At 40.7% G+C, this 27,809-nt stretch overlaps 1 protein-coding gene across 1 annotated transcript in view; it reads left to right on the forward strand.

Moving 5' to 3' along the window:
• The window catches only part of MCF2L2 (MCF.2 cell line derived transforming sequence-like 2), a gene marked incomplete at both ends in the record, with an annotated part of 183,947 nt that overhangs the window by 100,543 nt on the left and 55,595 nt on the right, over nt 1-27,809 (forward strand). The window contains 3 exon segments of the mRNA XM_082840148.1: nt 6,607-6,784; nt 11,424-11,515; nt 25,629-25,714. Coding sequence (XP_082696274.1) covers nt 6,607-6,784; nt 11,424-11,515; nt 25,629-25,714 — 356 coding nt within the window.

The following is a 27,809-nucleotide window of genomic DNA, read 5'->3' on the forward strand; positions in this document are numbered from 1 at the left end:
TGCTGGTCTTGGAGAGTCTCTGGAGAGGTGGAGGGCAGCTGCGGCTCACCCTGGGCACATAAATACTGGCTGCAACCATGCTTGGGAGTTCCTTCTACCACTGGACACTGTTGTGGGTGGGCACCATTGTGGTACCCTTCCTGTAGCTCATTAGCACCAAGACCTGACCCCACTCAAGAGCATGTAGGCTCCAGTGCTGGGACTGGCCAAGCAAACTGGGTGGGGACTCAGCCCCACCCAGGAGCAGACAGGCTACCTAAAGACTTCCTGAGCCCACAGCCACCTCTAGCCATCCTCTAGACATGGCCTTGACTATCAGAGGGCCAAGGCCCAGCTCCCCCCACTGGGGGGCAGGCACCTGCCCTGCCCTCCAGGAAGTCTGCTCAACATCACCAATTATTAGAGAAATGCAAATCAAAACTACAGTGAGGTACCAGCTCACACCAGTCAGAATGGCCATCATCAAAAAGTCTACCAATAACATAATGCTGGAAAGGATGTGGAGAAAAGGGAACCCTCCTACACTGCTGGTGGGAATGTAAGTTGGTACAGCCACTATGGAGAACAGTATGGAGGTTCCTCAGAAAACTAAAAATAGAACTACCATATGATTCAGCAATCCCACTCCTGGAAATATACCTGGACAGAACTCTAATTCAGAAAGATACATGCATCCCTATGTTCATAGCAGCACTATTCACAATAGCCAAAACATGGAAACAACCTAAATGTCCATGGACAGATGAATGGATAAAGAAGTGGTACATATAGACAATGGAATATTACTCAGCCATAAAAAGAAGAATGGAATAATGCCATTTGCAGCAACATGGATGTGGCTAGAGATTATCATACTAAGTGAAGTAAGTCAGAAAGAGAAGGAGAAATATGATATTCTTTTATATGTGGAATCTAAAATATGGCACAAATGAACCTATCTACAAAACAGAAACAGACTCACAGACATAGAGAACAGACTTGTGGTTGCCAAGGGGGAGGGGGGAGGGAGAGAGATGGACTGGGAGTTTGGGGTTGTTAGATGCAAACTATTACATTTAGAATGGGTAAACAACAAGGGCCTACTGTATCGCACAGGGAACTATATTCAGTATCCTGGGATAAACCATAATGGAAAATAATATTAAAAAGAATGTCTCTATGTGGATAACTGAGTCACTTTGCTGTACAGCAGAGATTGCCACAACATTGTAAATCAACTCTACTTCAATTTTTTTATGAAGGCATTCAAACTGAAGATAATGGAGATAATGGAACTCGTATACACTGTTAGTGGAAATGTAAATTGGTACCACCACTGTGGAACACAGTGTGGAGTTTCCTCAGAAAACTGAAAATAGAACTTCCATATGATCCAGCAATTCTGCTCCTGGGTATATGCCCAAAGAAAATGAAAGCACTAATTTGAAAAGATACAATGCACACCAATGTTCATAACAGCGTTATTTATAATAGCCAAGATATGGAAGCAACCTAAGTGCCCATCAACAGATGAATGGATAAAGAAAATATATAATGCTGTGTATATATACAGTGTATATATATGTGATTGATATATATATACCTATATATATATTCCACTATATATATATAGTGGAATATTACCCAGCCATTAAAAAGAATGAAATTCTGCCATTTGCAATAACATGGATGGACCTAGAGTGCATTATACTTAGTGAAATGTCAGACACAGAAAGACAAATACTTTGTGTTACCACTTGTATGTGGAATCTAAAAAATAAAACAAATGAAGGAATATAACAAAACAGAAACAGACTCACAGATATGAAGAAAAAACAAGTGATTACCAGTGGGAGAGGGAAGGAGAAGAGGGCAAGATAGGGGTAAAGGATTAAGAGGTACAAACTATTACGTATAAAATAAATAAGCTACAATGTTATATGTACAGCACAGGGAATATAGCCAATATTTTATAATTACTTTAAATAGAGTATAATCTATAAAAATACTGAATCACTCTGTTGTACCCTTGAAATGAATATAATATTATAAATCAACTATACTTCAATTTTTTTAAAAGAAGATGATCCCAGAGCATCTTATAGTGCCAGAAAGTAAGGAACTGCTCAAAACAAAACAAAACAAATCACCATGATGGGACATAGGAGGCAATTGAAAGAGCTCCCTGTGACCAATGCTGGAACAATTTGAGCAACAAAATTCATAAAGTAATACTGGATTACAACTCAAAGTATAAAATAGATATCATGAATCCATTGTGATATAAGTACATGATGGAATAAATAAATAAATGGAGGAAAGGAAACTAATCTCCCATACAGAAGAATTCCAAATTATTTATGTAGATACTCTGGCATAACTCCCCACTCCTTAAGTGTGGGTTGCCCATAATGACTTTCTTCCAAAGAGTACAGTATGGGAAGGAAGAAATAAAAGAGTGACTTTACAGTGGAGAAACCTAACAAATACTATCTCAGCCAGGTGATCAAGGTCAACATCAAGAGTCTAAAGTCATATAGATAGTGTGTACCCTTGATACGGTGTGATGAAAATGACACTTTATTTCTGTGGTCTTTCCCCCCCAAAACCCCATAACTCCAGTCTAATTATGAGTAAAACATCATATAAATCCCAACTGAGGGGTATTCTACAAAATACCTGACCAATAATCCTCAAAACAGTCCAGTTCATCAAAAAACAGGAAAAGTTGAGAAACTGTCACAGCCAAGAAGAGCCTAAGAAGTCATGACAACTAAATGTAATGTGGTATCCTGGGAGGGGGGAAAGGTACATTAGGTAAAAACTAAGAAAATCTGGGGGCTTCCCTGGTGGCGCAGTGATTGAGAGTCCGCCTGCCGATGCAGGGGACACGAGTTCGTGACCCGGTCCGGGAAGATCCCACATGCCGCGGAGCGGCTGGGCCCGTGAGCCATGGCCACTGAGCCTGCGCATCCGGAGCCTGTGCTCCGCAACGGGAGAGGCCACAGCAATGAGAGGCCCACATACTGCAAATAAATAAATAAATAAATAAATAACAAAAAACAAAACTAAGAAAATCTAAGCATAGATTTTATTTAATAATAATTTATTTTAATAATAAAAATAATGTATCAGTATTGGTTCATTAATTGTAACAAATGTACCATACTAACATAAGATGTTAATCATAGGGGAAATTGAGTGTGGTGTATATGGGAACTCTGTACTATTTTGCAATTTTTCTGTAAATCTAAAACTATTCTAAAAAATAAAATTTATATCTCAAGAACAGGTACTCTATGTCTAAAAGATTGAGTCTGTTACACTTAAGACACAGTGATGATCAAAACGACATCAGCAGTTAAACTGTTGTTCTTATAGCAGCCACCCTGTCTCTGTCTGAGGCTCTTCAAAGTGTTTTTTCCTAATACATTGCTATTGTGCTATCCTCTTAGTGCTGCTGTTTTGATTTTTCTCCCTCATTCACTTTCACCGCCCAGTCCAGGGAATTAAACAATCTCAGTAGCAAACAGCAAAATTTGATTCTTCAAATATTCATTGGGTACCCAGTTTGCCCTTTATTCTGGGAATCAACAATGAAAGTCACAGTCCCTGTATCAAAGTGCTGGCAGTTTGGTAGAAGACAGACATGTCCCCAGTAAACGCTCCTTAGTCCAAGAGCAGATAGAATGGAAGGGAGTGTGAGGCACATAGAGGAGGCATTGGTCAGCTCAGCCAGGGGAGGCCAGGGTGTTCATAGGAGAGGATGCCTAAATTTGGTCTGGAAGACTAGGTAGGGGTTTTCAGGGAACACAAAGTGGAGGGAGGGGACCTCAGCAGAAGGAACAGAGGTGCAAAGGCAGAGAGGCTGGAAACAAGTATTAGGGAAACTGGCACAGCTGGAGGCTGGAGTGTGAAGGGTGGGTACTGGCAAGTGGGAGACTGGAGGGAGACCAGGGTCAAGTCCTGAAGAGCTCAGAGCTCCCGAATGAGGAGTCTGGACTTTATCCTGATGCAGCGGAGAGCCCCTGCAGGGCTTTTAAACAGTTATATGATCATATTTAATTTTTGAAAGATAATTCTGATTGTGGTATGGAGAATGGAGTTCTCATCTGAGTTTAGGAATTTAGGGTCTCTTCTGACTGCCTCATTATTTCCAGAGTTCACCCTGGGGTCTCAAGAGAAAGCTGCAAAAGGGCAAAGGTGATCCAAGTCCTGTCTAGCCCGAGTGGCGAGTCACTGGGCTCTAGCATGTGACACTGACCTCACACCAGGGCTGTCCCCCACACAACACCAATTTGACAATCATTCACTGAGTCAGATTTCTTGATCTTTGAGCAGCAATTAACACCCATGTCTCAGTTTCCTTAAGCTCATCACTGGACCAGAAGGGCAGAGTAGTAGTGTCTTATAACCATCCCCCCAGAAATACATCACCCTGACATAAGGGAATTTGGCTTTTTTGGGGACTTGGACTCATAGCTGTGTAATCAGAACCTTTAGTCCACGGCACAACTGAGCTTCCTGAGGCCAGAGGCACATTCTCTGAAGTGACCTTTTAGACACAGACTCTGAGTAGGGGTCAGCAAACTACAGCCCGTAGGCCAAAGCTGCTTGCTACCTATTTCTGTAAACCAAGTTTTATCAGATCACAGCTGCTCTCTTTCATTTATGTATTATCTATCATCTACGACTGCTTTTATGCTAAGACAGCCAAGTTCGGCAGATTCGACAGAGACCAGATGGTCTGCAAAGCCTGAAATATTTACTATTTGATCCTTTACAGAAAAATTGCCAACCCCTGGTCTAGATAAACACTTTGCAATAGAAATATAATGCAGGACTTCCCTGGTGGCGCAGTGGTTAAGAATCCACCTGCCAATGCAGGGGACACGGGTTCGAGCCCTGGTCCGGGAAGATCCCACATGCCGTGGAGCAACTAAGCCCATGCGCCACAACTACTGAGCCTGTGCTTTAGAGCCCACGAGCCTCAACTACTGAGCCTGTGTGCCACAACTACTGAAGCCTGCGCTCCTAGAGCCCATGCTCCACCACAAGAGAAGCCACCTCAATGAGAAGCCCACGCACCGCCAACGAAGAGTAGCCCCCGCTCGCCACAACTAGAGAAAGCCTGTGTGCAGCAACGAAGACCCAGCGCAGCCAAAAATAAATAAAGTAATTAATGAATTTAAAAAAAAGTAATGCAAACCACACATGTAATTTAACATTTTCTAGTAGCCGCATTTTAAAAAGTAAAAAACAAGTGAAATCAGTTTTTAATAATGTTTTCTTTAACCTTTGTGCAAAATATTATTTCAACATACAATCACTATTGTACAATTAATTGTATTTTAACGAGATATTTTATGTTCGTTTTTCAAATAAGTCTTCAAAATCCAGCATGTATTTAAACTGACAGAGCAGCTCAATTCAGACTAGCCGCATTCCAGGTGCCCAGTAGCCACATGTGGCCAGTGGATACTGTATGGACAGTGCAGGTCTGCACTCAGACTCTCCAAAGAGTGAGACCAGCCCCAGATTTTGGTGCAGAGGTCAGCCTCAGCAGGGCCTTAGGCTATAAGGGAACAGTTGTTGCATAGTCAACACTCCAGTCCTAGGAATCTTTGCCCTTTCGTCAGAAGATGGCCCAGCATAGAAAAGACCTTACATTTTCCAGTTGCAAACTGTGGCAACCTCCCTCAGTGTGTGCTGAGCCTGTATTTTTGGAGTTCGGCATCCTCAGACCACCCTGCGTGGATTATGGTGGTTCAGCTTTTCTAATTTTGGGTCCCTTGTTTGGTGGTTAAAATCATCCACAAGGTGGATGTCAGACTCAGCATGACAAAGAGAAGGCTACCCACTTCCTTGACCCACCAGAGCTAGAGGGACGTCCTACTGGAAGAAACATATTCAGCTGAATTCAGGCCTTGGGGAAACTCAGGTGAAACGGGTCTTGTTTCTTGTTCTCCTGAACCTCTCTCTGCCTTAGGGCATATAGTCAGTTATGAGAACATGTTTGAGTTTCATCTTTCCCCTGGTATTTCTTCAGTTTCTTTCTTTCCTACTTATATATAAAGAAGGGGTCTCAGATTAAAATTTAAATGTGTATCCTTTTCATTACAGATCTTTGTGGTTCCCTTGATCCTGCTTCAGAATTTAACCACCTTTTCCCCCCAGAATACTTACAGTCTTTTCTCTATCAGGGCCTTTATTCAGGGTACATTTCTCATTTTGAAATCCTCCTGTTTTATAAGTTGGCCTAATGCCGTTCATTCATGGCCTGTGGCATCCTTTTCTACCGTGAATGGATATGGCTTAGTGAACATTTACCCACTCAGCATATATTTACTGAGCACTACTCGGTGCTAGGCAGTGTTTCAGGCATTGGAGATAGAATGGTGAAAAAGATACAACTCCTGCCAATCAAGTGGGAGGTACAGACTCTTAGAAGCACAATTCTGTATGAGGCGAGATGTGCAATGACCTGCATATAGATGCCCAGAGAAGGGTCACCTGAGGGAGGAAATAGGGAGGCAGGGAAGAGGGGAAGATGGGAGAAAGGGAATGCCTTATGTCCTCAGGCTCAGTGCAGAGTGACCGGCTCATGAACTGCTTTTGTTCCCACAGGCCAAAGCCCAGAAAGTCCTGCAGAAGCTGGGTGATGTGCAGGAAATATTTCACAAGAGGCAAATGAGTCTGATGAAACTGGCAGCCAGACAGACTCGCCCAGTGCAACCCGTGGCCCCGCGTCCTGAGTTCTCCCCAAAATGGGTGTCACCAAAAATCCACCAGCCCTCCACCTTGGGTAGGTTACTGGGGGAAAGAAGTTTTGTGGCTTTATGTTTCATCAATGCCCATGAGGGTTTAGATTATTGTTGCTTAAGATGCATAATGGTTACTGTTTTGACAGATATTATTTAAGATATGGAATAGTACAGGCATTGAAGACTTATAAATTTAGGTAAAACCGAGTGCCTGTATGCCAGGAAAAGCTCACAGTCTAGTAGAAGAATAATATAAATGCACAAATAACATTAGCATAAAATAAACTCCATTAAGGACCTTTAAAAGGCCCATAAGATTCTACTAGCAATGGAGGGGTAAAATTGGTTCTTTGAAAAAAAAAGGAAAAAAAAGATGAGTCCTTACACCAATCCTACGTGGTCTTGATTACTATAGCTTACTAGTAAGCCTTGAGATCAGGTAGTATAAATCTTCCAACTTTGTACTTTTTCAAGATTGTTTTGGCTATTTTAGGTCCTTTTCATTTCCATATAAATTTTACAGTCACCTATCAGTTTATGCTGGGATGAATATATAGATCACTGAATGAATATATAGATCAATTTGGGGAGACCTTTTATCTCAGCAATGTTGAGTCTTCCAATTCATGAACGTTATAACATTCCACTTATTTAGGTCTTCTTTAATTTCCCTCAACAATATAGTAGTTTTGAGTGTAAAGATCTTAGGCATTTCATGTTTTTAAAAAGCCCTATAATGAATTGAACTTACCATATATAACTATCAATAGGAATATATTTCTGTATAGAAATATAATCATATCATCTGTGAATAAGGACAGTTTTACTTCTGTTTCAATCTTTATGCTTTTTTTCCCCTTGCCTTATGATGATTGATGGCTGGGACTCTAGTACAATGTTGAATAGAAGTGGTAAGAGCAGACATCCATGTCTTTTCCCAATATGCAGGGAAAAAGTTTATTTTTCACCTTGAAGTACGATATTAGCTGTAAGTTTTTCACAGATGCCTTTTATAAGATTGAGGAAGTTCCCTTCTATTCCAGTTTGCTAGTTTTATCACGAATGATTATTGAATTTTTCAGATGCTCTATTTGGTGCATATATTGTGATGATCATAATTTTTTCTCCTTTATTGGTTTATATAGTGGATTACAATTATTTCTTTTTAAATGTTAAAACAATCATGCATTCCTGGGTAGACACTCTTGGGTATGATATATGTGTCATTTGTTGCCTCATGTATTTTATTAAGCACATATTCATAATTATTATGTCTTCTAGATACACTGGCCCTTTTATAATTAGGAAATATCTCTCCTTCCCTTCTTATCTTTAGTAAAAGTCCTTGTCTTGAAGTCTATTTTGTCAGATATTAATAGAGCCATTCCAGCTTTCTTATGCTTGGTGTTTGCATGATACACTTTTTCCATTCTTCTATTTCTGTCTATTTTTAAAGTATATTTCTTGTAGACAGCTATAGTTGGGTCTTGCCTTTTACAAACATGTTAACCTCTGCTTTCTAATTGGAGTGTTTAGTCGATTTAGCATACTATGTAATTATTGATACAGTTGGATTTAGAGCTACTATTTTGTTATTTGTTGTCTATTTGTCTCATATGTTTTTTATTCTTCTGATCTCTTTTCCTGGCTTCTTTTGGGTTAGCCAGTTTTTTAGTATTCCATTTTAATTCCTCTACTGGCTTTTTAACATACATACATAACTTTTGCATTGTTTTTTCCCCAGGTGTTTCTTTTAGCGCTTAGCATGTGCATCCTTAATATCTCACAATCTACTTTGAGTTAACATTGTAGCACTTTATGTAAATACAGGAAATTTGCAAAAGTATAGTTCCATGTGCCCTTTAATCATCCTCTGTGCTATTTTCCTAAATATTACATCTACATATGTTACATACCCCAATATTGTGTTATAATTTTTGCTCTAAACAGTCATATATCTTTTAGAGAAACTGGGAGAAAGGAAGAAAAAATGAAAAAAAATTATGTATGTAATTTTATATTTATAATTTTATATATATATAATTTTATCCTTACCATCCTGTTCACCATTTCTGGTGTTCTTTATTCCTTGTTGAATTACCATCATGTGTCTTGTCTCTTCAGGCTGAAAACCTCCCTTTGGCATTTCTTGTTTTGCAGGTCTGCAACAAATTCTTTCAGTTTTTATTTATCTGAAAATTATGGGGTCTTTTGGTAACTCCCCATTTAGTACAGCTTACAGTCCCCTGTCTCCTACAACATATTAAACTTTTTAGAATTAAAAAGTTGATAACAGTTCAGTGAATTTCTTTCCTGAATTTTTCCACACACATGCATACACATGCACAGACACACTTATGCACACATACCACAGAAACACACACTCACACACAGAGAGACATCCTTCTTGGATGTTTGGAAACAGGGCTTGGTTCTCCTGACCTCCCATCTAGTGCTCTTTCCCAAAACTAAATTATGCTCTTTTCGATGACTTTTGCTTCCCTCATTATTATTATTTTTTTAATTTGAGTAAAATTGCTTTACGATGTTGTGTTAGTTTCTGCTGTACAATGAAGTGAATCAGCTATATGTATACCTATATAAAGGACATACGTTTGTTACAAGTAAACAAAGCAGGAATGATAGATTGTTTCTCAGCTTTTTGAACACAAGATTTCATAGTAGATAATGACCCTCCTAGGATCCACAGATCTTTGACATGTCTGAACAGGTATTGTTGACCTTGGTCAGGCAACTAGCTCATTTTGTATAACAATCCTGCACTTTTGTTTTGGAGATTAACCACCAAGTGTGGATTCTAGCTGATCGCTAACAGGATTTTCAAATACATTTGTCTGATTTTTAGCAACTGAGTCTGTGCCAAGATAGACTATTATATTTCACAGTGTAAGGAACATGGTCAGAGCTGCTTAGAGACGGGAGCTGGAATCTCAGCTCTGACTCTTGGTAGCCAGGTGTCTTGCGTACAACATTCAACCTCTCTGAAGTACATAAGGAACATGAAAAAATTCTTTTGTGGCTATAATAATAGCTAAAATATACTGAGTGCTTATCACAATCTAAACACTGTGCATACTAACTCATTAAGGCCTCAGAACAACCCCATACTGTAGGCTTTCTCATTATTCCCCATATACAGATGAAGAGGCTAAGGCTCTTTGATAACGTGTGCTTCATGTGTGGAAGAGCAAAACTTGAGCGCTGGCAGCATGGCTCCCACGTCCCTGCCTTTAACTTCATCGCTGTACTTAGCGTTAAGGGAAGGTGCTTCTCAGTCATGGGTGTTGCCAATTAGTGTATGCATTTCCAGCTTCCCGTTGTTATGCCTGGAATTACTCAGGTTACAGAGATCCTGTAGAGAATGAGGAGCCCAATGGATTGTCCATTGTTATAAAATAGCTTCAGTGGTCACATAACCTGGGGCAGCAAACAGTGCTTCACTACGGATTTCAACATAACATGTATGGGAAACCCACAGAAAGCCCAAGCTGCTTCCAGTTGTCTCACAGAACTTGAGGCTTGGGAGGGGCCTCTGGAGGCAAGACAGTCAACCTCCAACAAGTCTACCACAGATAAGCATCACGGTGCTATTGGTGGCATTAGCTGGATGACTTTTTGGCCATAGCACCCAGAAATGCTCGTATCCTGTCCTGGATTAATCACAAGTATCCCATGAGTTTCCCAAAGAAACTATATACAAGGGTGGTGATGGTGACAAGAATTCAAGTTACCACTTACTTATTAGCCTTGTAGCCATCACCCCCAGTGCAACCCTCTGGTAAAGCTGGGTTAGAAGCTTCAAGCATAACCAGGGCTTCTCCTACCCAAATCCCAATCTTACTGCCAAATGGCCATGGAGCTTGAAGAAGGGTATCTCTCAGGTGTCTGAGAGCCCTGTGGGAAGGAGAGGAGGGAGGGAGAATGATTGAGAGGAGAGAGCAAGAGCAAGGCTGCCCAGTTTCCTCTAGACTCAGCTGATTCTTCACACAGTCATCCTGTCCACTAAAAATACGTTTGCATCAGTTTGGGAATGCAACTGTTAGATCATCAGATTAGCAATGATTTCTGCCTGGGGCAGACGTGGACGTTCCCTTATATAATCACAGTGTGTTTAAATGGTAAGAGTTTAGTATTTTTCAAATTTTCTGTAATAATCACAAATTAATTACCTGTATAATGGAAAAAATACACTCAATAGAATGTGGTACCTAGAATTGAATCTTCTAATCCAAGAACATCAAGTACAATATTATACATTGCAGATGATTAATGCTAAATATCAGGGCATTAAAAGAATCCAAGAAGTCTGGAATAGTTAAGGAAGATTTCATGAAGAAAGTGACTTTTTAGCTGGGCCTTAAAATTGGGAATGATGGAAACTATCATTTTTACCACATTACATTTACTGATTTGTTGTGGTTTGATGTTTCCTGTGGTGTTGAGTGTGACTTTTTTCTCTCTGAATCAAATGCCTGGGATCAAGGACTCTTTCTTTTCTGCATCTCTCCTTCACCTCCAATTTCATCTACTACCTTGGAAATCACTGTAGCAGCTCAATGAAGCTTTGTTAATCAACTGCATCAACATGGTCCAAGTCAGGCTAAGTGCTCTGAGTTATTTATAAGCCAAATTAATGGCAGGTTTTCTTTGTCTCTCTAGCTCCTCATCAGAAAACATCTGAGGAATGTTATGTGGAGACAGATTTAAACTCTGTGGAAAAGGAAGATGATGAGACTAAATTTGAAGTCAAGGTATGATCACCTTTCCTTTGCTGATAGAAATTTCTGACATGATATAAGATTGCTGCCATAATTATCAATAAACCAATAAATTGTGTTTCCTTATTTCATACCTACCATCACCTCCAGAAGATGTGCCCATAAAGGCACATAGCACAGACTAGTGCTCCCAAGAGATGAGGTTTGTAGAATTTCACCCTTTCCTTTCTTCTTAATTGCAAATAGAAACCAAAAGCTCTTTGGTCATAATGTACATAATTGTTGGTAGATATTGTTTTATTGAAGGAAAAGTCATTTTATTCATTCCTATAATCTGACTTCATATTTAAAATTGGTAGAACAGTGTATGGTTTATATATAAAAAGAACATGACAGGGCTTCCCTGGTGGCGCAGTGGTTAAGAATCCACCTGCCAATGCAGGGGACACGGGTTCGAGCCCTGGTCCGGGAAGATCCCACATGCCGTGGAGCAGCTAAGCCCATGCGCCACAACTACTGAGCCTGTGCTCTAGAGCCCACAAGCCACAACTACTGAAGCCTGCATGCCACAACTACTGAAGCCCATGCACCTAGACCCTGTGCTCTGCAACAAGAGAAGCCACCACAATAAGAAGCCCACGCACCACAACGAAGAGTAGCCCCCACTCGCTGCAACTAGAGAAAGCCTGTGTGCTGCAACAAAGACCGAACGCAGCCAAAAATAAATAAATAAATAAATTTATCAAAAAAAAAAAAGACAAAATTACATACAGCTATACACACACACATACACACACACACACGTGCATATATAGCTGGTGAACTCTGAATAAGCATTGTGGATTGTGCCAAAGTCATTTTCATGCTTTTGATACTATATTCTAGTTGTGTGAGATGTTAACATTGAAGGAGGTTGGGGGGAGAGTACATGGGACTTCCCTGTACATTTCTTTGCAAACTCATGTGAATCTATATAATTATTTCAAAATAAAAGTGAAAAAAAAAAAGCACATAAGCTTTGGAATCTGGCAGACCTAGACTTAAGTGACATAACCTCTCTAAACCTCAGTTTCTCATCTGTAAAAATGGGAATAACAATAGATACCTCCTGAAACTGTTTTGAGCATTAAGAGAAAATTTGAAAATGGCCAAGCACTATATAATCGTAAAGTAACATTATATTTAAAAACCCAAGCAAAATGAATTGTGAATATATGTTGCTGCACAGCCACCCCAGAAGTGGTCCCTTTCCGCTGCCTCACTAAAAAATTAAATATCTGGGGCTTCCCTGGTGGCGCAGTGGTTGAGAGTCCACCTGCCGATGCAGGGGACACGGGTTCGTGCCCCGGTCCGGGAGGATCCCACATGCCGCGGAGGGGCTGGGCCCGTGAGCCATGGCCGCTGAGCCTGCGCGTCCGGAGCCTGTGCTCCGCAACAGGAGAGGCCACAGCAGTGAGAGGCCTGCGTACTGCAAAAAGAAAAAAAAAAAATTAAATATCTGGCTGACTGAATGGTTCTGAAACAGAAGCCAGTAGACCATGGGCTCAAATGGACTTCAGCAATAGTTCATATCCATCATCAATTCCCAATGTGTCCAAATCTAGGCCCCCCACAGAGACTCCACTGACCATTAAGGAGTCAGGCAGAAAGCAAGTCTTAGGCTTTTCCTGGAGGCAGAAACAATGTGGGAACTAGTTCCCAGCAGACTTTTCTTAGAGAGAGAAAGCTGCATTCTTCTGTCAGTTTGTTCAGTCATCCTTCCGTGTTCTGGGCAGATAAGGACACTGTCATTGCTGTTTTGGAATCCCTCATGGTTGGAGTTATTGCATCACCATGTCTTCTAGAGTTAGGAAACAGTCTGCAATTTCATACAGTCTTGTAATTTTTTTTTTTGGTAGTGTTTTTGTCTGGTTTTGGTATTAGGGTAATAGTGGCTTCATAGAATAACTTTGGGAGTGTTCCCTCCTCTTCAGCCTTTTGGAAAAGTTTGAGAAGGATCAGTATTAGTTCTTCTTTGTATGTTTGGTAGAATTCCCCAGTGAAGCCATCTGGTCCTGAACTTTTGTTTGCAGGGAGGTTTTTTTTTTGTTTTGTTTTGTTTTTTATTACAGATTCTATCTCACTTTTAGTGATCAGTCTGTTCAAATTATCTATTTCTTCTGGACTCAGTTTTGGTGGGCTGTATGTTTCTAGGAACTTGTCCATTTCTTCCAGGTTGTCCAATTGGCATATAGTTGTTCATAGTATCATCCAGTCTTGATCCGTCATTTTTTGAAATGGGCAAATGTAACTAAAATTCACCTGACTTGACATTCATGAAGTCTGTGAAATCATTAAGTAATATAAAAAGGATTTAATTCAAAATTCTTCAAAACTGAGCATCACTCAACCATTTTCTGTATGCTGGTCTTCAAAGAATGTCATCTCTGAAGGTGAGGGCTGTGTCAAGTGCACCAGAGCCCAGATTTGGCACCTGAACGCATATGCCATTGCATTGACTCACAATGTGATTGGAACTCACTTCATATCTCTGTGACTTACTTTGCCCATCTTTAGACAACATACTTATGACCTGCACACTTCATAAAGATGCCGTGGGAGTTGTAAGTATGTTAAGGTTCTCATATATAAGAATTAAAATTAGAGTAAATTATTTCAATAATTGTAAACAATACAATGAGTGCTATTGTTTTATTTGTTGTAAAAGAAAAAAAGGAAATATTGTCAATAAACATAAAGCACCTTTCCTCAGGGAAGACCTCAAAAGTATTTAAGGCCAAAAGTTTCCATAAGCTACATTCATTATTTACTCCTGTGTTACATACTTGTAAAAATAGACACTGCAGGAGCAGGGGTGGAGATAGAATCAGAGGCCAACAGGGTTGGAAAATGCTGAGTAGAATTCAAAAAGCCCTGACCACCAGATTTCTGGTTTCTTCCTTCTGCTGTGCTGTTTGTTTAGTTCAGGCTCCAAGCCCATCCTGCTAAGATGCTCTCTCCCCCTGTGTTTAGGCAGATCACCAACAGCATAGGTACTGCTAAGCAGGCACGAGTACATGCTACCATCATCCTTCTGTGCTTGTGTTGCTTTTTCCCTTACTGTTGCCTTGTTTGGGTATTTAATGAAGGGCTTTTCCCCCAAGAACCTATATATTAACAGTCAAGGGAGAAAAGGAAGCAGGGTAGGAACAAAGGCTGCCACACTTCCTCGTTTTGGAAAACAGTGGCTGGTCAGACTGCTGCTTCTAAAGCCCAGGGCTATGAGAAGAGTGAGCAGAATCCACAGTCGTGAAAAATCTGAATAGGAAGAAAGGGGATTTGTGCACCAAATCCCCAAATCCTGGACTTAGAAATCAGTTTAGGGTCAGTAAATGCAATTAGTGTTTTCCAAGGTGGGTAGTATAACCAGGGAAATCATCATTCCAAAATATGTAAGAAAACTAGTAAGAAAAAAAGTAGGTTAGAAAAGAAGGTTTAGATTCATCTCTGCACGGTTCAAAAGAGGGACAAGGAGGTTGATTACCATCAAGAACAATCACTGCTGCTTGTGTTTTGTGGCCACTGTCCAAGACAGATGACCAGGATAAGTAGGAGAACATGCATCTGACTCTCGGTGACAATTCTGACACCTTTTTGGCCTTAGGCCTGGAACTGAAAGATGAAATGAAGGCATAACCAGTCTAGGAGAGTGAATCATAACATTGTGATAAATGCCCCTCCTTGCCCTCAAGAGTAAATGCTCACAGGGGGAAAAAAAAAAAAAGCTATAAATCCAAACCATTCATGATTGCTGCTGGAGTCACCGATACTCACTACTGCAACTAAAATCATGATAAGGTCTTATCATCAGCAGAGAACTTATTCCCAAAAAAGGCGTTCCCTCTTCTCTGGCAGGAGAATCCTTGGTGTGCCAGTTCGCAGGAACTTGACACGTTCAACTTGAGGAGGCGGCTGAGATTCTCGGGGCCATCTGGCAGCTGTGAGGGCTGCGCTTGGCTCACTGACACTGTCTGGGAAAGCCATGGTGGAGTCCTTCCCTGTGGCTCCTAGCAGTAGTGATGTGGCTACTTTCTGCCCTTCCCATCACCAGTTGGAAGCTGAAAGCATGACTCACCGGGGCTGCTTTCCCTGGGCTGCTCACGTCACGGCCTCTTTGGAGGTGGAAAGAAGCCAAAGGCTGATGAGGATTTCTTTTTCCTGCATGTCAACCCTCAGGAAAAAGGAAGAGCTACTGGCTGTGAGCACCAACGCACCTTTAATAGGTGTTCCTGGGCACCTATTAAAGTCGTTTAAAATAGCGAGGTCTTTTCATGCTTCTGAGCAAACAGGCTCCTTCATAAAAATTTTTTTAAAACAAAAAAAGTCAAGGCAGGAAGAGAACAGAGAGGCGAGGGAAGGGTTGCTAACACTGACTGAGGGCTAGACATTGTGCTGGGTGCTGTGTGTACCTGATTTCATCTCAAGTCCTCAATAACTTGTGAGGAAGGTGATGTCTCCTTTGTTTTATCTGTGATGCTGTTGAGGCTCTGAGGGGCTAAGTGAGTTTCCCCAAGTCTAACACAACTAGTAAATGATCCAACTGGAATCTGAAATTAGCAGTTTACTTAATCTAGCAGTTTCCTAATCTATCTAATTTAACCTGTCTACCGGATTACTTACTTAATCTACCTAACTAGCAGTTTACTTAGCCTTTCATCCCCTAAATTTCCTCTTCTGCAAAATGGAGTTAAATAAAGTAACCTCACAGGTGGCTGATTAAATGAGAAATATATGGAAAGCACCTAGCATGATGCCCGACATACAGAAGATTCTTAGTAATGTTAGTTTCCCATTTAATCCTGTGTTTACAGATAGAATGTTTTGTGTAAAAGATGAGAAGAAGCTGAAGGAAGGTTGGATTCAGGTCTTAAATTAAATAGCTTCTCCTAATCTCGAATATGTATCTTTTTGCCAAATGATCAGAGCTCAGGGCCAAATTTAGTTTTTTGCTTTCTCACTCTTCTGAATCCCAAAATCTTTCATTTACTTCTCTGTTTCTCACCAAGAGAACCATGTGAACCATAAGCACATTTCACTGTTCACTTTCTGTGATGTTTAAAGTCTGGTCATTCTTCGAGATTCAAAGAATCCACCAAATCTTGATCTCCCCAGCCAAGCTCTCTGAACAATATCTAGAATGAAGATTCTCAAGGTTTCCTGTGTACTACAACCCTGAGAAGCTTATTCATAATGCAGATTTTCAGGCTCCACCCACAGAGACACTGATTCAGGAGGTCTGGCTTAGGGTCCAGGAATATGACTTTTTTTTAAAAAAATTATTTATTTATTTATTTTTGGCTGCGGTGGGTGTCCATGGCTGCACGTGGGCTTTCTCTGGTTGCAGTGAGCGGGGCTACTCTTTGTTGCGGTGCGCGGGCTTCTCCTTGCAGCGGCTTCTCATTGCAGAGCTAGGCGCGCAGGTTTCAGTAGTTGTGGCTCGCTGGCTCTAGAGCACAGGCTTAGTAGTTGTGGTGCACGGGCTTCGTTGCTCTGCAGCATGTGGGCTCTTCCCGGACCAGGGCTCAAACCCGTGTCCCCTGCATTGGCAGGCAGATTCTTAACCACTGCGCCACCAGGGAAGCCCCAGAATATGACTTTTTAACTTATGCATTTGGTGACTAGAATGCAGGTGGTACAAGGGACTGCACTTTTGGTCACATTGGCCTAGAGGCTATATTCATAGGCAATTGGGATAAAGAAGAAATCATTAAGGTAGATATGGATCTCTTAGGCTAATACAGAGTCCAAAATGCAGGAGAGTGAGGATGTGACTAAATTATTGTATGAGAATGTATTTTTCACTGAGGGAACTACATGAGAAAAAAGAGAGAATAACAGTAAGACCACTGTTGGCTTTGCTCTCTCATCAATAAAAAATGGACATGACTAAAATATTTGATGTATCCAATTTGGGTGGCTTATTCAGCTCAATTTAATATATATCAAAGCAATTGCTACAGGTCACATATGGGAAACAATTCTAACATGGGGCCTAAACTCAGGAAACTTACAAGTTTCATGGGGGAAACAACATATTTCCAATAATTTATAATATAAAGCGGAATGACCTACCTCTAGTAAAAGGAATATAATGTGTTAGAAGGCAGAAGAGGGAACAGTTCATAGCAAGTATGTCGGGGTGTTTTTTTCCAAAGGAGGTGGCATTTGAACTTAATTTTTTTTTTTTTTTTTTTTTTTGGTCCGGTACACGGGCCTCTCATTGTTGTGGCCTCTCCCCTTGCGGAGCACAGGCTCCGGACGCGCAGGCTCAGCGGCCATGGCTCACGGGCCCAGCTGCTCCGTGGCATGTGGGATCTTCCTGGACCGGGGCACGAACCCGTGTCCCCTGCATCGGCAGGTGGACTCTCAACCACTGTGCCACCAGGGAAGCCCTGAACTTAATTTTTTTAAGAGTTTTTTAAAATTTTTATTTATTTTTCTTTATTTTTTTTGGCTTTGTTGGGTCTTAGTCGCGGCACGTGGGCTCTTCATTGCCACGCGCGGGCTTCTCTCTAGTTGTGTCACACGGGCTCCAAGGCACATGGGCTCCAAGGCACGTGGGCTCTGTAGTTGTGGCGCACGGGCTCTCTCACTGAGGCACATGAGCTCAGTACTTGTGGCACGTGGGCTTAGTTGCCCCGTGGCATGTGGGATCTTAATTCCCCAACCAGGGATCGAACCCACATCCCCTGCACTGGAAGGCAGATTCCTTACCACTGGACTGCCAGGGAAGTCCCTGAACTTAATTTTAAAGAATAAATACAACTTTGAAAGGTGGATAAGATAGAGAAGGGCATTCCTGGATGGGGAAGGATGTAAAGCCTCAGAAGTCTGAAGGGAGCATAGGCTATTCCGGGAATAGTCCAAGAAAGCTGGGAAGGTAGACCAAAGACAGGTTGCTGAAGGCTTTCGTTGAGGGTTGTTGCCAGCAAGGGTATTTGTTTATCAGTTTGACATTGGTACAGCAATGAAGAGTAAATTAGATGAAGAGAGGCAGGCTGACCAGCTGCCAGCAGTTGTCACAGTCCAGGTGAGACTTCAATGTTGAGAGCCTACTAATGGCAGTGGCAAAAAAGGAGATGGGCAGAGCTCATACCCATTAGTCCAGGTGTTCTCCCCAGTGCCTGGAATGCTCTAGACTGTCAGAGAAAATTTGATGAATGAAGCAATAGATCAAGGCAGAGAAATAAGGGGATAGATTTAATAGGGAGGGAAAAGAAGATACTGAAAATACCTTCAAGGTTTCCATCTTGGAATCTTCATTGAATGAATTTGTTGCCCAGTATAGAGTACCCGGGGGAACAGTAGAAAGTGAGGACTTATGCAGGCTGAGTCCAGCATTTGTGGTCTCGTGGATCTGTAACAGTAACCTACACACTCTCTTTCTGTTAGCTGGGCTATACTCCTCCCCACACCAGCAAGAGTCAACCAGTTGGCCTTGAGGTTATTTGGAAATTAACTAGGTTAGGGCACTTTTGCAAATCTAATAAAGCATTTTTCAAATTTGTGATTTTATTTATGAGTTAAGTAAGATTTACAGACATGTAAAAATTGTTACGTTAACATTTATGCATTAAAGTTAAAATCACATGAAATCAAACAGTCTGAGAAAATTCAGGATGTATGGACAACTTCTTTTCAGTGTCCTTGGGTTACTTATTTCCTCCCCATTTTCTTGGTTTGGGAATGGGAGAAAGGTATCTTGTGACATGTTTCTCACTTTCTGATATTTTTGACAGAAATACAGACTTGCATATCATTGGTAAAACAACGTTGCAATGTTTGCAGTTTTTTAAGAAGACATTTCCCTCATAAACAAATAAGTAATGTTTAGAGTATTAGTCCAGCCTATAAAAGCCAATTTAACCAGTAAGAACACTAAACTAATTACTAACAAGTCTAGCTGAGAAACTCAAGATCTTAGATAAAAGAGACCCTGGAAAAATTTTGTAAATTTTCCATCTGGGACCCATTTCCTTATCTTTCCCTAGTCGTTTCCCCTTTCCACAAAGCTTCAGGACCAGTTACGCCTGTCTCCTCAAGCCCCCCAAAGGGCTTCAGTCTATAAAATGTCCTAAAACCTTCCTCTTTCCTCGCCACCCCTTCCCTCCCTCTTGGAAGTCTCCTCCCAATGCAGCTAATCTGGACTAGAATTGGGAGAAATCTGAATGAGCTAGTTCACAGCAATGCAAGGCTGAGTGACTGACAGCCCCTTAACCCTCCTGCAAACACTTGCCATCTTTTAAAATGGACTGACTGCCCTATTATCTAAAGGAATCTTTAGGTAGTGGCTTCTTCAGGCAATGCCAGTGAAGTGTACGAAAAGATGTGCTGGAAAAAGGCCAACGAGAGGGAGCAAATAGGACAAACCAGCCGGGTAGGAATTCACTTGAAGGATAGATTCTCAAGGTGGTTCCTGTTCTTCAGAAGTCCTTCCTATTCTCCACATCAGAACCCACTGAACCTCAAAAATCGGGGGGGTGGGGTTTCCCCTTTCCCGGCAGTACCAGCAATGGAGAGGGGAGGCTACTCTTTCCCAAGGTTGATGTTTTTCACTCTGGGAAACAGAGTGTCTCTAAGGCCACCCTAGGCTGAGGCTGGAGGTGACTGCCCTTTGGAGAGGTTTCCTTTCCTTCCTGCTCTCCTCCTCTAAGCTGTGCCATTCTGTAATTATTCAGTGATTCTTACTTGTCATACCTGTTTTACTTTCTCAGGTTTTCATAATTAATTTGCAATCCCAGAAAAGAGTTAATAACCTTAAACGCTTCTTTCAATGATCACTCTTCATGCTTTAAATGAAGAGGGTGGTTCAGCTCCTTATCTGCCTTACCTTTTCTGTCTCAGAATTAGGTCTAGCAGCTTTCCTTTTTAAGAAATGTGATAATACAATAAATCATACTTTTACCTTAAATTACCAGATACTATCTCTTTAAAAGAGTTGGAGCTGAAATTGCTCTCCAAGCATTCCTGAAATCATAAAGGGAAATCACCTAACTTGAGGGAAAACTTTGATTCTGTTTCAAATGTTGCTCTCTCTCCTTTGGGGAAGAAAAAAAATGTTAATAATCAATTGAAAATTACCTCTTGATAATTTTTAAAATATAAGTTTAAAAAAGATTCTTCAGACAAATTGAAATAAATTGTTTTTACAAAAAAATTCCTTCAGGTTTGGCACTTCACCTGTTTTTTTTTCAAATTTTGAAAATATATCTTTCTTCAAAATATGGGGAGACAAAACAGATTCTATGTTGCTGAGAAGATACAGGAAGTCATCATTAAAGGTGATCCTAGAAAACCTGCATGTGGGTTGGTGTCATTTTGAAACCAGAGAGAGGCTAGGGTGGCGGTGGGGATCAGGGAGTGACGCTGGGCCTGGAGCAGCTGCCAGCCTGCCTGCCTTCACTGCCACCCTTTTTCTTCAGAATAAAAGGAACGTACAGGAGGAGGGAGTCTCCCACCTGATTGGCCTCCCAACAGAGTAGTTTATGGGTTGGTTCCCTTTTAAAGCAGTTGACTGAGAAAATCCCTTCTTTGGTGCCCTGGGGCATCCCCAAGTCAGGGTGACTGAAGGGAAACAGGATATGATTTCACAAGAAACTTAGTGCTCTGCTTTAAAATCACCTTACTGTACAATTCACTGAGGCTCATAAGGAAACCCTAACAAAGAAATAAAGCAGCAATTGGTGGGTTGGTCTGCGGTCAGTTTTCTCGGTCCATTATTTGAATCAAAGGACCAATATTTGAAAAAAGCAGGCATTTATTTGAATATTCTCTCTTCCTCCTAGAACTTTCAGAAGCTTAATTTAAAATTTTCCCAAAAGTACTCTGGCTACAATTGAGCTTTCATCTCAAAATTGGAAGCAATAGCACTTATGTTGGCATTTTATATTATAAGCAGAGAAATGTTTCATAGCCAAATGAAACATCTCCCTCATTTTACACAGAAGGAAATGGTTGCCCAGGGAGATTAAGTGACAGCCAACATCTCCCAGCTAGTGAGAAATATGGGGTCCAGTAGCAACTATCCAGCAATTACTGAAGGTCAGCATGTTGAGTGCTTTCCATAATTACCTATTTTAATCCCCACACAGTAGATATTAAAGAGCCAACCATAAATGTCATTTATTCTTTTCTTTGTGCTAAGCATTTTAATACATTATCTCTAATTACCACAAAAACCTTCTGATGTAGATGTAATACCCCTATTTTACTGACAGAGAACTAAGGTGCTACCCAAGGCCACTTCTTTAAAAGTAAGCCAGGGGGCTTCCCTGGTGGTGCAGTGGTTGAGAGTCCGCCTGCCGATGCAGGGGACACGGGTTGGTGCCCTGGTCCGGGAGGATCCCATATGCTGCGCGGAGCGGCTGGGCCCATGAGCCATGGCCGCTGAGCCTGCGCGTCCGGAGACTGTGCTCCGCAACGGGAGAGGCCACAACAGTGAGAGGCCCGCGTACCACAAAAAAAAAAAGCCAGGGATTCCCACCCAGATTTACCTGTCACACCTCAGTTTGCGTTCTTTTCACTCTTTAAGAGGTTTCCAAATTACAGGTCACAATGATGATAGTGAACTCAGTTTGGTGGGTTCACCAGTGTTTTAAAAAAATAAATAAATAAACAGAAAGGAATGGGATAGAATTTAAAAATAGAATGTATCCCATCACAAAATCAAACATTTTTCAGTTATACGTACATCTGCTGTATATTTTTTCCCCAACACCAACAAACAATTAATTCTGTACTGTCTACTTGGAGATGGCATCAGATGCCAAACATTGAGGGCTCAGCCTTATAAGACTGCTCCCATGCCCCTTCAGAGACCATCTGCAAACCCACGTTGTCACCTGTGCTTCTGAGACACTGGCTGGCTGTAGGTGCTTCCTAATAGTTACCTCATTAACATAAACTCAAGTGTGGTTGAAAGGGGTTTGTTATAAATATCAAGACACTCTATCACAAGAAATTTAAAGGGTTTTAGGAGCTCTGTGCCAGAAACAGCATGAAGACCAAATATATATTTCTTATTATAAATGACAGTATATTTGTATAAGTATTATTATGTAAACGTTTTTCCTGTGGGTTGTGGTCAGTTTTTAAAGCCACTGCACCAGAACTAATCCATCTAAACCTTAGCAAAACCCTGGTATACAGTGCAGTTAACTGCCGGCTCTTATTAAAACAGTCCCCAGATCTGCTGTGGATCCTTCCCATACATTCTCAAAACCATGGGTGTTGTATTCCATCAAACTTGATTGACAGAGGACTCTCCCTCCACCCTGACACCAACTGTCTGACATGTGGCCACAAGAATATGGGTTGACATGACCAAGTCCATGCCTAAGCATTTCAGCAAGCCCATGAGGTCATCTCATGCATGACAAAGTCTATAAATTAGAGGGACGTTATCATTCTGCATAAAATGATAAAGCCCATACCTGCACCTTAAGTCAGTGTTATTTTTCCATCACTATACTAGGTTGTCAGGAAATAAGAGACTCTGCAATCCACCATACTAACAATAGATCAATAGAGTTGGAAAGAGCACAATTCATTTCACAAGCATAAGCAAGTTTTACAGTGAGAGGGAGTTTTATTAGTAATGGTGGTTACTCTTTCTGACGGTATTGCATGTTGTGGATTCAAAGATGAATAAGGCTGGAGCTCAAAGTCCAGTGAGTGTTTCTGGCACAGTAACATCACAGAGGAGGAACTAGAAAGGGATGCAGTGTAACATTAACTGCTATAGTAATTAGTTCAACATTACATAGAAAATGTGAAGAAAGAGCTTTGGTAGTGTAGTGAAAATACCTAGATTGGTTTGAATCCAGGGACTGGTATTTACTTCTGTATATTGACTGAAATGAAAAATATATTGTAGTCTCTGGTCAAATATAGTTAAGAGAGGGAACTAAAAATTTAGATTCTTATTGAAATGATATCCTATTTTAAAAGAAAAAATATGAACCTGAATGTAAGATTGCTCGTGTATTTTAGAGCTAAATTAACAAACTAGTATCCCAAATCCTCCTTTATTTGTTAGCCGGCTTTGTGGATATGAGACCAGATTTGGGAAGACATCTATGAAAAGACAGAAAATCCATGGTTTTCTTTCATACACTGAACACTTTTAAATTGCTGTCTCTGTGGTCTGCATTGTGGATAATAAAACAGCCTTACCTTGACTGCTGTCTGTTAACCCAGGGAGAGGACTCTCTTGCAGTGTCTACAACTAACTGAGCAGCCTGTAACTCTCACCTGTTTTGCAAGGTTCTTCCTATCTGTTCATCTGAATCTGGGAAAAGCTCGTCGTCCAACTTTTAGCTCTAATCTACAAGGAATCTTTATGTTTATTCATTACATTTCCCTTAATACTTTTGCAAGAGGGCCCTTTCTAAATCTATACTCCCTTTTGTGAGAATGTAAAATAACTCATTTAAACAGAACCTAGCAGGCAGGAAGAATTCAAATGCTGGCTAGTTATCTACTTGTTCATTATTGGTTAATACCCTTATAATACTCCCGTTGCTATCAATATGATATACAAATTCACTTCCTGGTTAAAATTATATTTTCTTGAAAGTAAATTGAGTGGGAGTCTTGTCTCTTTTTGAGAATTAAATGCTTAGTGTTATTCTTTTTTTTTTTTTTTCTAATTTTTTGCCGCGTTGTCTGGCATGTTGGATCTTAGTTCCACGACCAGGGATCGAACCCGCGCCCCCTGCATTGGAAGCGCAGAGTCTTAACCACTGGACTGCCAGGGAAGTCCGCCCAGTGTTCTGAAAAAGATCTGCAACACTATGCGGCAGATAATGCTGTTACAGAAGGGGGTCCCCTTCCATGGCCCGAGAGTGGGCTGTTGTCTAACACTCGGAAATGAATTGTCCAAGGAGACACACTTAACTAACAAGCAAAAGACTTTATTAGTATGGACATATATACACTACCAAATGTAAAATAGATAGCTAGTGGGAAGCAGCCGCATAGCACAGGGAGATCAGCTTGGTGCTTTGTGACCACCCAGAGGGGTGGGATAGGGAAGGTGGGAGGGAGACACAAGAGGGAGGAGATATGGGGATATATGTATATGTATTACTGATTCACCTTGTTATAAAGCAGAAACTAACACACCATTGTAAAGCAATTATACTCCAATAAAGATGTTTAAAAAAAAAAAAAAAAGACTTTATTGGGAAAGGGCACCCGGGCGGAGAGCAGTAGGGTAAGGGAACCCAGGAGAACTGCTCTGCCACACGGCTTGCAGTCTTAGGTTTTATGGTAATGGGGTTAGCTTTCCAGGTTGTCTCTGGCCAGTCATCTTGCTTGGCCCATATTTGGTCTGACTCAGGGTCTTTCCTGGTGGCACATGCGTCTCTCAGCCAAGATGGGTCCCAGCATGAGGGTTTCTGGGAGGTTGGCAGGACAGAGTAGGGCTGGCGTCTCCTCCCTCCTTTTGGCCCCTCCCGGATTTCCCCCACACACACACCCCCAAGGTCTCAGCGGTGGCACACAGTGGAGCAGGGCTTCCGACCACCAGCTGGCTTTAAGCCAGCACTGGTGACCACTGTGCACTGGCCTAAGAAGGCAGTGTGATTCAATGGACTTGTGATTACCAGCCTGGGAAAGTGGACCCTGGACTTATCTCCTCTCTGTCTAGCTCTCTCTCTGGGCTTGGGCAGGCCACAACTTCTCCAGACATTGATTTCTTACCCAGAAAAAAAAAAACCCAAAAAAACAAAAAAAAAAAAACATTGAATCAAATGATCCCTTTGCTGTCCCTTGTAGCAAACTCTGAATCATTTTTGTGACTCAGCAGGGAAGGGGGAAGAATACAATGTTAATAGTCCCTTCATTTAAGGAAAAAGGATACCTGCTTTTGTGAATGAGTTTTTGATATTCCTGAAGGAAGCCTCAAGGGGAAACTGTAAAAGATCCACAGAGTGGTTGGGGATGACCCAGGAAAGAAAGAGAAAGATGAGAAACTGAATATGTTACTTATCTAGGAAATTAAAAACAACAGCAAAACAAAGACATTTAGGAATAGAAAAATATAGGTAAGAGCCCTCCTCCCCCAAACAAATAGATGATCTTACCAAAATTTCTTTCACTTCAGAATGAAGAAATACTTGAAAGCAGTCATGATGGGGAGAACCCTGAGCCAGAGCAGCTTGACAGTTCCAAAAATCTCTCCCCCAGCAGGTAAGATTGCACATCTCTTTGTAGAAGTCATTTTAACCCTTTAGAGGGGTGGGGGTAATGGGGGAGGAGGGTAGGGTATGCTCTGTTTTAAATCTCATCACTTACCTTTCCTAGATAAAATCACATATTTATTCTTTATACTAACCTTCATTGTGTACCGGAGAACAAAACTCATGAATCTCATAGAAGCAACAAGCAAGAGCTGAAAATGGCGTCTCATAAACCAGGCTTCCCAAGATACTCAGTTTTTAAAAACAGTGTATTATCAAGAAAATACTAAATGAAAAACTGTTGCTAATATTGATTGAATTATTGGTTTTAAAGCATTTAAAGGCTATAGGTTCCCCATAAACACAGTTTATACAAATGTAATGCTATTTTTGGCCTACAGCAAGGTGTTTGCATGCCTGTGAACGCTCTGCAGATCAGAAAGCCTAAATTATGGCAGTTAAGACCAAAAGCATGAGAGGAAATTCATTTTAAAAAAAATTTTCCTTGTACTCAGAATCCCCATCATTACTTCTATTCTAGCCTTTGTCACATTGTTTTACCCACACCATTTGACTTATTCGTTTATGAGCTGCTTTTATCCCAAGGGTCTATCATGTTTAGCTCTTAGCAGGCCTCCAAAAAAATGCCTGTAGAATGAATGAACAAACATCTTTAGGAATTTGCCCCTTGATTAAAGCCAGTATTAGTTTAATTAGATTACTTCCTAGTCTTTCACTTTAAGGTGTACTCAAGGAAACATGTGGGCTCTTACTGGTTGAATATACCTTTGAGTTATAGTAAATGGCCCAATTCAGCATATCTGGAAGTGTATTTACTTGGGTTATGTCTGAAAAGCACCACCTGGCAATGTATTCTGTTATTTTCCTTAAGTGACAGTATATCATTGGGGACTTTTCTATTACTACAACCATACTTACTTTTATAATTGTAATTTTATAATCCTTATAATGAATCCTTTATGTTAGTTGATGAATTATTGTATTAATTTACAGGAAATGATTAAATCATACTTCTAATGAGAAATGCAAATGGGAGAAGTTACAGCATTTAATGAAACAAAAATATCTAAGATTCTTGCAAAAGATCTTTGAGAAAAGGCAAAATTAGCCAGTGGATTAAGGAAACAGGAGAATCTATAAGACTACTGTTTTAGTTCTACAACCAGCTTTGAATATATACTATAAGATCACCATCTTTGCTGCAACAGTTTAATCTATATTCCCTTATTCATTTTTGATTTTATAGATTTGAGTTTTTATGTATAACTAATACAGATTTGTTGGGCTAGAGTTGATAGGTACAATATGCTTGGCACATAGTAAGCATTCAGATTTTGTTGAATAAATTATAAGCTTTTAAGTAGTGCAGGTAAAATGTTATACCAGATAGTGTTCATTAAGGGTCCTGAATAATTAATCTCTTTTCATTTTTGGATGGCTTGCCAGAATAACATTACTTTATTATATTTGGGAAAAATAATGATTCTAAGCACTGTGTGGTAGCACTGTGCATAGTCCCTACCCTTCATAACTTATATTTTAACTAGGAAAAAACACATGAAGTGATTCCTAGGTAGCACAATAAAATATTTGATTAAATATATACTTTAGAGGGAGGGGAGGAGATGCTTAATGGAGGAGCAAGGGTAGGGTTGTAAATCCAAGATTTCAACAGTTTCAGGAGAAACAGTGTTCCTAGCAAGGGAAACCAATTTATGCAAGGTAAGATCTCATGAATGAGATCTGTGATGAGTAATAGCGGCAGTGGGAAAAATAAAGCTACAGGGAATGAAGGAGGAAAAGAAGATTAGATAAGGCCTTGAAAACCAGGTAGAAGAGATTAGATTTGATGCTGGGGCAGTAAGGAGCCTTTGAGGTCTGGAGCAAAGGAACATCATAATGAAAGCTGCGACTGAGGCTAGTCCAACTGCAGAATGCAGTCACTGCAGGGAAAGCAGAGTCAAGGAGACACCTAACATTTCTCTCATTATTACAGAAGAATGAGTAACCCTGTCTGATTCTCACTGTAGCTATGGTATTCAATTAAAGTCCCCAAAATAGGTCAACTTAACTCTTCTGAGTCA

The sequence above is a fragment of the Leucopleurus acutus genome (assembly GCF_964270905.1).
Source record: "Leucopleurus acutus genome assembly, chromosome: 5".
Taxonomy (NCBI): Eukaryota; Metazoa; Chordata; class Mammalia; order Artiodactyla; family Delphinidae; genus Leucopleurus; species Leucopleurus acutus.